Source organism: Mastomys coucha, unplaced genomic scaffold, assembly GCF_008632895.1.
Source record: "Mastomys coucha isolate ucsf_1 unplaced genomic scaffold, UCSF_Mcou_1 pScaffold21, whole genome shotgun sequence".
In the NCBI taxonomy this organism is placed as follows: Eukaryota; Metazoa; Chordata; class Mammalia; order Rodentia; family Muridae; genus Mastomys; species Mastomys coucha.
The window spans coordinates 73,563,146-73,576,763 of NW_022196904.1; the positions used below are offsets into that span (position 1 = coordinate 73,563,146).

The window sequence follows — 13,618 nt, forward strand, 5'->3', positions numbered from 1 at the left end:
GCAGGCACAAATGCTGTACAAGAAAAAAAGGCACAGTTTGCTATCAATTACGAGTATATGTTTGCTATTCTACCTACTAGGGTTGTGAAAGAGACCCTGCCTGCCTATGCTGTGCTGGGTAGAGTAGAGAGGGCAGGGTGGTCAGAAGAAGAGTGAATTCTGTGTGGTTTTGCTGTAGCACTGAAGTGAAGAGATATTAGCTTTGGCTGTTCACAAAATAGAGCATCATGATTTTCAGTGTTTGAGAGAAAATTGATGGAGAAAGTTTGCAGTACTTGACATGTATTTGCATGCACAAAATAAAATTATTTGTCCACCTTAAAAAAAAAAGAGAGAGAGCCAAACTGGTTTTTTGTTTTGGTTTGGTTTTTTTTTTGTTTGTTTGTTTGTTTGTTTGAGACAGGGTTTCTCTGTATAGCCCTGGCTGTCCTGGAAGACCAGACTGGCCTCGAGCTCAGAAATCTGCTTGCCTCTACTTCCCAAGTGCTGGGATTAAAGGTGTGCACCACCACTGCCTGGCTGAGCCCAACTGTTTTAAATTAAGCTAATTTAAAATATTAAAAATATTGTTTATTTCTCAGAAGAGGGAAAGGATTTCAAGGGTCTAGTATATTTTGTAAGTGGCTAAAAGAGCACAAATATATATAAAAAATATATTTGGAGTATTTTTTTCTTCCCACAATATCCTCATAGAGTTGGGTCCATTCTTGAACAGCTTATCTCAAGCTTCCTCCCCAAGCTTCCCTGCTGATGTTAAAATGTTAAAAGTCATGATAACCATGGCTGTCGTGACGGTGCAGAGCTTTCTGGCTGTGCTTTTGTGGTGGAGTGTGAATGACATTGCCACTGCAGAAGAAGAACAAATAAAGGTAAGATAGAATTAGCCTAGGCCTAAAATCCCAGATAAGAAGACCGAGGCAGGGCGATCACAAGTTCCAACCCTGCCTGGACTGTGGAGTGAACGTAAAGCCAGCTTAGGACCATCTCAAAATAAAAAGTACAGAAGCGCCAGGGATAGAGTTACTTTTCTAGCACTCAGGATTAATCTCTAGTTCTGAAAAATAAAACACACTGATTTTTTTTTAGTGACCAAAATGAGTTAACCTTAAGTAAGAGGCAGGGGCTTGAGAGTTGAAGTGAACCTTATATCCAAACACATTTGTTAAAAGGACATTAAGGCTGCTGCTCTTCTTCTGTGTTTGAATAATAATCATTGTACCCTTGTGCACATGTCGAATACCCATTTTATCTTTATGTCAGGGTATCGAAATTGGAAACATTTATCATGAAACTGCTTTTCACCAAAGAGCAGACTAATTTACCTGAAGTGTATTTCAGGCAAATCTACCTGCCTAAATCTCAACAACTCTCGGAGTTAATGTCAGCTGCCAATGTAACAGAATTGTCTCAGGTCCCAGCCCACTGTAGGTGGTGCAGTCCTTGAGCCAGTCAACCATAACTGTATAGAAATGGACCTGAACACAAGCTGGGCAGCAGCCCAAAGGGTGAAATTTCACCTGAATTTGTTAATCATTTATATTTAATGTCAATGGACAGTTTAGCTATCCACTTAAAAATTGAGTGTTTTTGTGTTATGTATTAAATATACCAACTCCCAGTCAAAAATGAACAAATCTGTCATGAATGTTAACTCAATATTTAAAATGGATTTATAACAAATATATCACATATATGAATGTTTTTCAGGCTAACATTCTTCTGGGCTTATTTTAAAGTTTTTGTTCATTTTAATCCTTATGAACATTACCTCAGAGTACAGACTAGTACTGACTTTATTTTAAAGATAAAGTGACTCTATTAGTTGTCTACTGTTATTATAACAAATTACCCTGAGCTGGTGCTTTAAAAAAATAGAAAAATCATCTCAAGTGAGGCATAGATGGCATCTACCCAGCTTCCCAGCACTTTAGAGCCTGAGGCAGGTTGACATCAAGTTTGAGGCCAACTTTTAATACACAACAAATTCTAGACCAACCTCAGAAGCATAGGGAAATGCTGTCTTGGCTACTTTTCAAGTATATAATGAGACATTATGAGCAAGGCAACTTATAGAAGAGTTTATTAGGGCTTACAGTTTCAGAGAGTGAGTACATGACCATTATAGTGGGGAACATGGCAGCAGGCAGGCAGACAGGCAATGCATTGATGCAGTAGCTGAGAGCTTATATTCTGATCCACAAGTAGGAGATAAAGAGAGAGAGAGAGACTGTGAATGGCAGGCATCTTTTGAAACTTCAAGGCCCATCCCCAGTGCCACACCTCCTTTAACAAGGCCACAAGTCCTAGTCCTTCCCAAATAGTTCCACCAACTAGGAACCAAGTATTCACACATATGAGTCTATGGGGGCTGTTCTCATTCAAACCATTACAGTTAATATTCCACAACAGAGAAAGAAACAACAGACAGAAGTGTATTCTTCCAGCTCTGGAGATAGAAGTCTGGACTCTAAGGCCTGATACCATAACTGTCGACTTGTAGTACTAACTGGACCCTCTTTTTGGAAGATCCAGGAAAAACATCCCTTGCCTCCTCTAGCTGATGGAGAGAGCTAGTGCTCTGTGGCTTCTGGCTGCACTCCTTCAGTCTTGAAGGCCAACATCTCACAAACTACCTCTTTCTGTCTTCTTGTCACCTTTTTTTGCTGTGCGGAGTCACACACACAACCACCACTACCACCACCACCACCACCACCACTGCTGTTTCCTCCTTATTATAAGGTACAAGAAGTTTTATTGAGCTTTGGCATGGATGAAACAAGATAAACTGGAAATCACTATAAGAAAATACTAGCCACTTCCAACCAGTTATTTGACAAGGAATCCAACTGCTGGGGGTTTTGTTGGTTTTTTTTTTTTTTTTTTTTGGAGTATGTGTGTGTGTGTGTGTGTGTGTGTGTGTTTGGTTTGTTTGTTTGTTGTTTGTTTTTACTTCACTTTTAAAGAGGTTCCATTTTCCCTTTCTGAAGACTGTGTGAGCACTTGATCAGATGAGAAAATTTTTCTTCCAGTGACAAAGTTTGACAGCACTCTGGCAGAGTTCTAAAGTTCACACATATATCAGTTGCATCTCAACTTCAGATCAGTTCCTCTTTATCCTTTTAAAAGTTACATAATATTAATTATTTTTTAAGTTAGAATGACAAATTGTATATTTTTACTGAGTACCTTGTAATTTTTCTGTGCGTGTATACATACCTGCTAAATGTGTATATTCCCTGATTCATCACAGTAAAAAGTGTTTCTCTTTTATTCAAGAGATTGGGGAGAGATGGACTCACACAGTAACCCAGGCTGGCCTCAAATTCACAGTGATTCTCCTGCCTCACCCTCCCAGGTTCTGGGACTACTCAGGGGAGGAGGCCCATTCAGCTAAAAGTAATTCCATTGAAAAAGTCATGTTGTGTTGACGATCTATATTCTTTTGTTTTGAGGAGCAACTATGGTAAAGGCTAGCCCCTCCGCAGCCCACCATGTTCCTGTCACAGCTCAAAAGGAGCAGAGTTTCCCAGTCTCTAGAGAATCCCAGCATGAATGCTGAGTTTCCAGGAGATTTGTAGCTGAACATAATCAGAAAATGTTTTCTTGTCTCAACCAATTCAGCTGTAAGCTCAGATCTCTGAAAATTCTGTTTTAACCATCTTCTCTGGATTACAAACCCTAAACATTTCTCAACTTCAAACCAAAGCTTTCAGAGTTGCCAAAACAGTGTGCCAGGCATTCAGCTAAGTCCAAAGAGGAGGAAAGATTGTCTTCTTAAAAAAAAAAACAAAAAACAAAAAACAAACAAAAACAAAAAACAAAAAACAAAAACAAAAAACCCAAGGCTAAAATCTTGGTACCTGAGAATCGGGCGCTCAGCAGAGGGAGGCAATAGACTAATGTCTGCAGGTCAAGATGCTCTTGGGCTATTAATGTCTCAGAATAGAATTCACTTAGCAGGATACGGCAGTCTTGATTGGCAATGTAGGAAATGAACATTTTTGTTCCCGTAAGCTAAGCCACCGGGTGATGTCTATTCAAATCTTCTGGGATTTAAAACCAAATGTTAGTCTGTTTTCTTTGGAAGTAATGGTATCCACAAGCTCTAACACTACAGTTAGGTCCTGTCTTCTCTCTTCTTCCCCATTCATGACTATTCCTCTCCTATCATGTGGACCCTATAAGCATTTACAGTACGTAAAATAATAGTTATAGGTCGGGCTGGCAAGATGGCTCAGCGGGTAAGAGCATGGACTGCTCTTCCTAAGGTCCTGAGTTCGGATCCCAGCAACCATATGGTGGCTCACAACTACCCGTAATGAGACTGGACGCCCTCTTCTGGTGCATCTGAAGACAGCTACAGTGAATTAAGCCGGAGCGAGCAGGGCCAGCAGAGGTCCTGAGTTCAGTTCCCAGCAGCCACACACATGATAGCTCATGGCCATCAGTACAGCTACCCTAACCCTAACCCTAACCCTAACCCTGATTTTTTTTTGGGGGGGGGTTGTGAGAACCGAGTTCCGGGTGTACTTCCCACAGCTCAGGTAAGCCACCGAACACGGGGCTTACTCGTGTACTCATACACACAAAATAAATAAAGTAAATTTAAAAAAAAATAGTTATAGGTCATTCTGACATTGCTTGGATCCCTTTTGAGAAGAATGTTTGACTTGAAAGCATCTGGGGGTTGCTTAGTACTATTATCACTACAAATGCAGAGCTGACTTAGAATCATCTAGTGATTGGGGTTCTAATCGCTCTCTCACAGTGGGCAGGAGGTATGCACTGTCCAGTCACTCAAGCATTCAGAAAACATTCAAGCACTCTGCATTTGCACTTCCTGCCCCCATCTCTGGAGTCCAGAGCAGCAGAACCTGAAGGAAAGGGGTTCATACACAGGAAAGTAAGGACCACTTGTAAAGAGCCCCGTCCACATGTCCCTAGCAGAAGGCTGAGGACTTCAGACCTCAGAAACCATGAGGATCACCCTCCAAGTGGCATTATTTGAAATACTTTTATTTAAATTTATTGCATACTTCAAAATAGCCAGAAATTGAGACTTTTGAATGCTCCCAGCACAAGAAAATGCTAAACACTTCAGACGATGGGCTTGCTCATTAGCCTAATTTGGCTCTATTTACACTTTATTGTATATCAACATAAAACACAACACCCTTAAATATGTACAATCATGTGTCAAGTAAAAATAATTTAAAGTTAACAATTATTTTAAAATTCATTTTTTTCAGTAGCCATAAGAACACATTAAGTCAAAACAAATGTAAGAAGAGAATTACTCATTTGATAAGAGTTCTCTTCTGCCTTTCACCAGTTTTTACTTGTGGCCAATAGTTAGAGCAAAGGAGTTATTGGTATAATAAATTAAAAGAAAAATAAATGAGCAAATGAATGAGACCCTCTCCCATCTCCACACTTTGTGGTTGTCTGTGACTTCTTTCTGCTCTGTTGTCTGGGGCACTGCCCTGAGCTCTGCTCACTGATATGTGGAGTTCTTAATGTGGGCAAGACAGAACGTTCAGCTGAGCTGAGCCATGCTTTCTCGCACTACATTAGCCTGCTCAGCTACACACAGATGCGTTAACTCACTGAGAGCAGCCAGTGCTCTGAGTGTTCACTAGCAAACAGGTTTGTAATTCCCAAAAGTGCAGCAAAGTCCTCGGGCAAGGATGAGATGTTTGGCTGAAAAGCTAGTGTACAGCTAACAAGGGAAACATGCAGGAGGTAATGAAATGGGCCCCATCTTCCCTGTGGCTAGGACAGGGCAGAGTTGCTGGCCTTTGTATGGGCAAGGTGCCCCATTTTTAGAGGCTATTTATTTTTCCATCTCCAACATACATGGATCTTCAGAGCCTTGTCTTCTAAGGATTTCTGAGGGAGAGAGAGAGAGAGAGAGAGAGAGAGAGAGAGAGAGAGAGAGAGAGAGAGAGAGAGAGAATCCATGTGTATGCAGGTGACCACAAAGGATAGGATAGATGAGGTCATCAGGTTTCCTGGAGTTGGATTTACAGGTGGTTAGCAAGCTGAACTTAGGTCCTCTGCAAGAGTAGCAAATTCTTTTCACTTCTGGAACATCTCTCCAGCCCTGAGATAAAAATAAAATTATATAAAATAACTAAAATCTTAATTTTTCTCAAACTCAGCTTTATGGGTCATTATGCATACTGATATGTCCATACTTGATACACGTAAGGCTAGAACTAAAGTAATTCAGTTCTTGTTACTAGAACGTGGAAGTCTTAAAAGTTGAAATGCCATTATCTCGAGAGTTTACTTGTAAATGGTAGGTAGCAAGGAAAACCTGGGTAGAACTAAGACAACGATGGCAAAACGTAAATGGTTAATCCTTGAAAGTAGCCAGATGTTCATGGTTCTGTGGTGTCAATGGTTTTGTAAGCTTGACATCTTTCAAAGTACAAAAACAAAAAGATGTAGAGGGAGAAAAAAAAACAGAGTGCTATTGTCTGTGCCTGAATAGGCAGTGCACTTGCTGTCTCTACGCCTCTTCTGGAGAGTCCCACCACACCCTGCCTCCTATGCTCCCAAAGTGTTTAATGACTGTCAGCTGTAGTAAGATGTAGAGGAGTTTGCAAGTCTTTGAGCCCTATCTGGGCCCAAGAGATTGATGATGGACTTTAGGAAGAACCAAGACATCCCTAGGCCACTGGGCCACGCCTCCAACTGTCCAGATCTTAGCCAATCAATGTGGGTACACCCACCTCACTGTTACATATGTATGACCCTGGCTGGCCTCCTGGCTTTTGTGCCCTCAGCACCAGATGCAGGCAGACATTTGCTCCTGCTTCTGAGGAAGAAGAGCAGGTCAACTCTGCAGGCCTCTTTCAGACTGCTCATTTGGAACAGACCCCTGCCTGTAAAATCAAGGCTTTCCAATTCCCTGGCTATCCCTAGGGACCACTGGCTGCAGATCAGGCCTCATGAAAACCTCAAAGGCATCCCAGCGCTACAGAAGCATCCGGAGAAATGCCAGCCAGCGCTACCTCTATCAGGACTCCATGCTTCTCGGGTGAGTAACCTTTTGGGTTCTCCAGTGCAGAAACTTACTTCTCTGGGGTCATTTGGAACTAGGGTGGCACAGCAATGCTCAGAGAAGGAAACAGGTGCAAGCGCCCAGCTCTAAAGCCTGTATCCTGCACTTATTTTGTTGCCCGCCAATTCCACACATGGGCTTCATCTGCTTCTTCCTGTTTCCTCAATTGCTAGCGTCAGAAGAGAGCAGACAAGACATCTGCCGCTTCTGATAAATCAGGTGTCTGCTGGAAAACGCTTCTGATAACGGAGATGTGGGCGAGGATAAGAACTGAACGTCTTAGGTGTTTTTCAGGAATATTTTCTGTTAAATACTGGAACATCCTCTGATTCTAGAGAAATTTTCCTTTGAGGAAATAAAAGACATCCTGATCAAAATTAGAGGAAATATGTTCTCTTGCAAAAGCCATAGATTATTCCTCTCCTCCTTAAAAAAATTATTGAGTTACATATGAAGAATTACTATGGAAGAAAGGCCCTGTTAAATGTTGAAAAATTGTTCTACACAGTAGCTATGCCCTGAGGAGTTTGCCTAATGCTGTCATTTAACTCATTTTTTGTCGTTGTTGTTGTTATTGTTATTGTTGCTGTTGCTGTTGTTTGTAAAAACCACTGCCTGCCTCTTATGCCTCTTGTCTTGTGTTTAAAATGAACACAACAGAGGCATCTCCAGGCGACACAGGCTCGTGTTTATTATTTATTTGTTTTACTTTTAGAGTGGAAGAAGGGGAATTGTGTCTCTAAGCTTTGTTTGTCATCTCAGTGAACCTATAGATGGCATTGTGTCCCTTCTTAAAACTATTGCTCCTCAAGAGTGGAATCAAAAGTGGGAATTTCTCTTTTCCTTTCTCCTTTACAATCTCTTGCCTTGAGAAGTCATTCTTTTTCACTGACCACTGAAGTGATAGAATCCACAAATGAGTTTATAAGGACTGCTGACACTACCAAATCCTGTCAGTCTATAGACACACACACACTGCAGATGACCCTGGGACAGTGAGATGCAGAAGTTATACAAGAAAGATGCCCTTTGCTGGAAGCACTTCTGTAATCAGGTTTCCTCCATGACACCCCTTTTCCATTCAGTAACTCCGATGACAGCTTTAATGCTGACGAAACAGGAGATAGCAGTGATCCAGAACAAATCTTCCAGAACATACAGTTTCAGAAAGATCTCATGGCAAATATCCGCTGCAGACCCTGGACCATGGGGCAGAAGCTACGAGCACTGAGGTAAGGAAGGACCTCCACAGCAGTCACTGAAAAGAGTGAATATGTGATCTAAGAACTGTGACCATCCTGCGTCTGACTCAGCGAAGTCCCAAAGATGCTTGGTGGGACCATCTAGACATAGCTGTTACAGTACCTGTGAATGTGCATGTGTGCTTGTGTGTGTGTGTGTGCTGTATGTGTGGTTTGTGTATGAGTGTGAGATATGTGTTTGAGTGTGTGTGAGTGTGGTGTGTGTATGAGAGTATTGTGTGTGGTATGTGTGCATGTGTGTATATGTGTGTGGTATTATGTGTGTATATGTGGTATGTGTGTATACACTTACATGGGTGGTGTGTGCATATGCATGTCTGTGTGTGTGTGTGTGTGGTATGTGAGTGTGTTGTGTATGGTGTGTATGAATACACTTATATGTGTGGTGTGTGCATATGCACATCTGTGTGTGTGGTGTGTGTATATACACTTACATGTGTGGTGTGTGTATATGCATGTCTCTGTGTGTGGTGTGTATATGTGTGGTGTGGTGTGTATGGTGTGTGTATACTTATATGTGTGGTATGTGCATATGCACATCTGTGTGTGTGTGTGAGTGGTGTGGTGTGATGTAGTATTATATTATGTTGTGTTAGTAGAGTTTGGAGTTGCCCATCTCTTTTCCAAACACTAGATTTTCACATTGTCTCGAAGCTCACAGGAGACAGGGCAAGAGCCAGAATCAAAGAGACATCCATTTCACTTCCTTGCTTTTATCTCCCTCGGGAAGGAAATCTCTTCAGGAAGCCAGGTTATTAGGATATTTTGAGTCCATTAGAGAGTCTGTCTCAGTCATAGTCAAGCGCTTATACTTTGAAGGCAGATTCCCTCCTTGAATTCAAATACTACTGAGAAGGTGCTACTGTGCCCAGCTTTTCCCTGGGATGGGTTTCCAACCCCAGTTTCCCATGCTAATACAGTAAGTGGTTCACTCCTTTGAGCCATCTCCCCAGCCCCAAAATAAATCCTTATAGTACTGAGACAAGAACAGATCAACCATTCTTTCAGATGACTTCAGGAATAAAACACAAATCCAGGTGTCTGGTGAATTCAGTCACACCTTCTGACTCACCAGAGTTCCAAAATGAGCAGACACAGGCCGTTCCTCAGGCTGACGGCAAGGCTCCTTTGTCATCCCCTTGTGACCTACATCTCTTGCCCTTTACCTTGAAAATCTCAGCTTCACTAATTGGACCTGCTGAGGCTGATCCTGGTGCCTGTGTAGGGTGCTGAAGGCACTGAAGCCTGACTGCTTAGAAACCAGGAGTGACCCCACCAGCAGCAGGCTACCTGTCTGTGAGGACACAGCACACACTTGCTTCCTGTTACGGGGCCTGGGCATGTGTACCTACTCTTCATCTCTCCACACCTCTCACCCTCCACCACCGAGCCCACTCTTCTCCATCAGTTCATCTTGGCAAGCTGGGTCATATTTATTGAGTAGGGAGCCCTTCCAGGACAACTGTTTTCCTGTTTCTATTCCACTGTCCTTGACCCAAAATAAAAGTGCAGAAAATCCATGCAGGGAACACAGTTACAAATGAGACTATGAAATTACTTGCTATTTTGACTTCTGTGGTGTTTTAATTTTTTACAAAAGTGTGCCGTGTGTGTGTGTGTGTGTGTGTGTGTGTGTGTGTGTGTGTGTATAGAGGGTGCCCCCTCATTTCTGTACTTGTTCTGTTGATCAGAATAGAGCCAGTGTGTGTGGTGGACTACAATAATGAAAGTATTATTGAATAGACAGGAGGATGGGTTGGTTCAAGGCCACCCTTGATTGTATAGCAAGTTCAAGACCATCCTGGGCCACACATGACACAATCTCAACAAAAATAAAATAGTGGGACAAGTCTAAAACTCAGAATTTGGTAAAGGAATGATTTGGGGAGGTCACCTTTTCTGGAGAAACAGGAATTGACTTGTCCCATGTGTCTCCTAAAGGACTTACCTCCAGTGGGTATTATCAGGAGGGTTTAGGAAAGACACATACAGGAATAGTTTATTAAATAGACTTGCCAAACCAATGAGCTGACTGACGGAGAGGAAATGAGCTCTTTAACTGTGAGTGTAACCCAACAGAGAGGCTGGTCATCAGGAAGGGAGGAGTGTCTCTGCCTTGGGGTTATGTATCATTAGATTATTTGAATGCTGTGCATCTCTAAGAGCCTCTGGCATCAACCCAGCTTGTAAGGTTAACCCCTACATTCAATCTTGTTTATTCATTGGGTTATTGTTTTAACCATAACTTTCCCAACAGATTCAGTCTATTGTATGTATGTACATCTGCACCTGCATGTTCGTGTGTGTGTGTGTGTGTGTGTGTGTGTGTGTGTGTGTGTGTGTTTGGAGAAAGAGAGAGAGGGAGGGAGAGGGGAGGGGCAGGGACAAGGGGAGGGAGAAGGAGAGAGGGAGCGTACAGGTACATATCTGTCTACATACCAGAAGCTAGAGGACAACCTCTAGTAGCATGCCTCAGGACTCTTCCCACCTCATTTAATGAGACAAGGTGTCTGGCTTGTCAGGTACTTGCCTCACCAATCAGGCTAGGTTGGCTTGCCTGTTTCCAGTACTGAAATTCCAAGTGGTCACCATCACACCTGGATTTTTATGTAGATTTTGAAGATTGAACTCATGTTTTCATGCTTGCAAGCAAAGCATTTTATTAACCAACTCATTTCTCCAATTTTAATTTCTGTCTGTTTTTAAAGCACATCTCTTTCATCCCAGCACTTGGGAGGCAGAGACAACTGGGTCTCTGAGTTTGAAGCCAGCCTGGTCTACAGAGTGAGTTCCAGAGAGAGGGGTGGGGAAAAGATGGGGAAAGAAAGAAAAAAGACAAAACATTGAAGTGGAGATCTCAGGTCAACTCAATAGAGTGATCTGTGTGTCGGTCATTTGTCAAGACTGGATTGGGTTCACGGCTTGTATACACACAACTTTGTTACACTAATTAACTTGACAGCATTCCTTCCTTGAAGCAGGGTCCTTGAAGGTAGGTAAGGCTTTACTACTAAAGAACTGACTAGACGGGCCTGGAAAGACAGTGACCTTCCAGAGGACCTGGGTCAGTTCCCAGTGCATACGTGGCAGTTTGCCATGCTCTGTAACTCCAGTCCCAGAGATTTGACTCCCTGCCCTTCACTGGTACTGCCTTTGTGTGGTACACAGATATCCATGCCGGCAAACACTCATTCACATAAAATAAAAATAAAAACTCAAGAAATGTAATAAAAGGAAATGCCTGGAAGAGGCAAGCTGTCAAGTAGAGGAGCTAAGATATGGTAGCTGCTATCAGAATACCCAAAGCCTGTGATCCCCAGCTAGCCGCGAACCTAGGATGCACTTTGACACAGTGAACCATAAGTAACTGGTATGAATTCATTATTTCCAAGTAGTACAACCACATAAATAATAAGGCAGTTTGAAGGAGTGTGTGTGTGTGTGTGTGTGTGTGTGTGTGTGTGTGTGTGTGTACAGGTGTCTGTGGAGGTCATAACCGGGCATCTAATCCACTGGAACTGGAATTATAGATGTCGAACAGAACTCCAGTCTACAAAAGAGCAGCAAGCCACTCTTAACTGCTGAGCCATCTCTCTGGCCCCTTTAAAAAAAAATAGCTTTAAAAGCATTTATTTTCTTGTTATCAAAGGACAGGAAATGAAATATTTTAATTCTACTCCTGTACCATTTGGTGTTCCTTTCCTGCGGTGGTAAAGTTGGGGTCACTTTATGTTTTTCTTCTCTCAGACGAGCAAAGGAGATTGTGCTGAAGTTTGAAGGCAGGCTGACCAGGACTCGAGGCTACCAAGCAGCAGGAGCAGAGGTAAAGAGCACACATGAAGCATGGCGGGCCTCCCTGCTGGTTGTCTCTGGAACCCATGACCCAGTCAAGATGCATACTTAGGAGTATCCACCATTAACAACTGTAGGTTCAAACCATTAACACCATTAATCACCATTAACAGCAGGTTCAAACACCAAACCTGGCTCTCAGTTCTGGGGACCACCAGTTATCAGTTGTGTAATATAAATAAGTCTAGTTTATTGGGAAAAGGAAAATCTTTGTGAGAATTATCCGGCAGCCTTCGTGACTCAGCCCTATAAATGCATTTCACTTGCTTCATCCCTATGTCTGGCTGTAGCATTGTAAATACTCACACCTAGAGAGATTTAGGAAAAATTCCATCTCTTATCTAAGAATTCAAGCTAGGGGAGTGGATTAGCCTCTTTCCTAATCAGATAGCTAAAACCAGAATTGAGAATATTATGAAATTTCCCATCATCAATGAGATGTCATATCTTCAAAAAACACAGAAAAAAAATCATGTCTATGCCTACCCATCCCAACTTAGTATTCCAAAAAAGATATTTTAATCTTAAATCCCATTTAATGCCATTATAAAAATACATAACTTTTACTTCATCATAAAGACAATACCTTTTCCTTGTTTTTTTTTTCCTGCTGAAAACCTTAAATATTTTTATATTGATCTATTGCATCTATGTTTATCATTTTAAACTGTTTGTTTAATATTCCATCACAAAATATCTTTTGGTTTTGTTATTTGGCTGCTGGTAGATATTTAAGTTGCTTATTTCCCTTGTTATTAACTCTACAAAGAACATGTTTGTCATGTGCAGATTTTTGTCATTTTAACTTCATATTTAGGTTAAATGTAAAAGTTATAATCCACCTAGAAAACATTTGAATTGGGATTGTTTGGGGTTGGTTGGTTGGTTAGTTTTTATCTTTTGTTTTGTGGGGTTTTGTTGTTGTTGTTGTTATTGTTGCTTTTGTTTGGAGGGGGTTGATTCATAGTAAATATTACAATTTACTTTCCAAAAGTCTTAACATTTACATCTTCATATAAATAATAAAATAATTAGCCTGACCTTATTACATCTACACAAATCTTGAATGTTATATTTTAAGTTTATTAATTTAACAGGAAAATTATAGACTCTTATTAAATTTTCTAAAACAAAATTTATTAACTTTAGATGTCTAAAAATGATTTTTAAAAATCCTCCAAAGTTAGGCCTTGGTATTCACTCTTCTTACTCTTCAGAGGATCTTTTTTGTTTTATGAGCAAAATAACTTCTGGCTCCTTATACCAGCTGCACTGAGAGGGAGTTGGTGAGCTAAACATGCAGAATGCAATTGTATTTCTATGTTCTCATGTGCTTCTAGCTTTCTGCTAGTTTCTATAAACCACATGAGATGCCATGGGGAAAGGGTTTTAAATAATACAAGACCTTTAATTACTTGACTTCAGACAGTATATT

General features: G+C 41.3%; 1 protein-coding gene across 2 annotated transcripts in view; it reads left to right on the forward strand.

Annotated features, from left to right (window-relative positions):
* Positions 1-6,868: 6,868 nt before the first annotated feature.
* The window catches only part of Tmc3 (transmembrane channel like 3), a 38,952-nt gene continuing 32,202 nt past the window's right edge, over positions 6,869-13,618 (forward strand). For both annotated transcript variants that reach the window (XM_031387215.1, XM_031387214.1), the window contains exons 1-3: positions 6,869-7,045; positions 8,155-8,301; positions 12,079-12,154. In XM_031387215.1, coding sequence (XP_031243075.1) covers positions 6,957-7,045; positions 8,155-8,301; positions 12,079-12,154 — 312 coding nt within the window. In that variant the 5' untranslated portion in view covers positions 6,869-6,956. The remainder of the gene's footprint in view (positions 7,046-8,154; positions 8,302-12,078; positions 12,155-13,618) is intronic.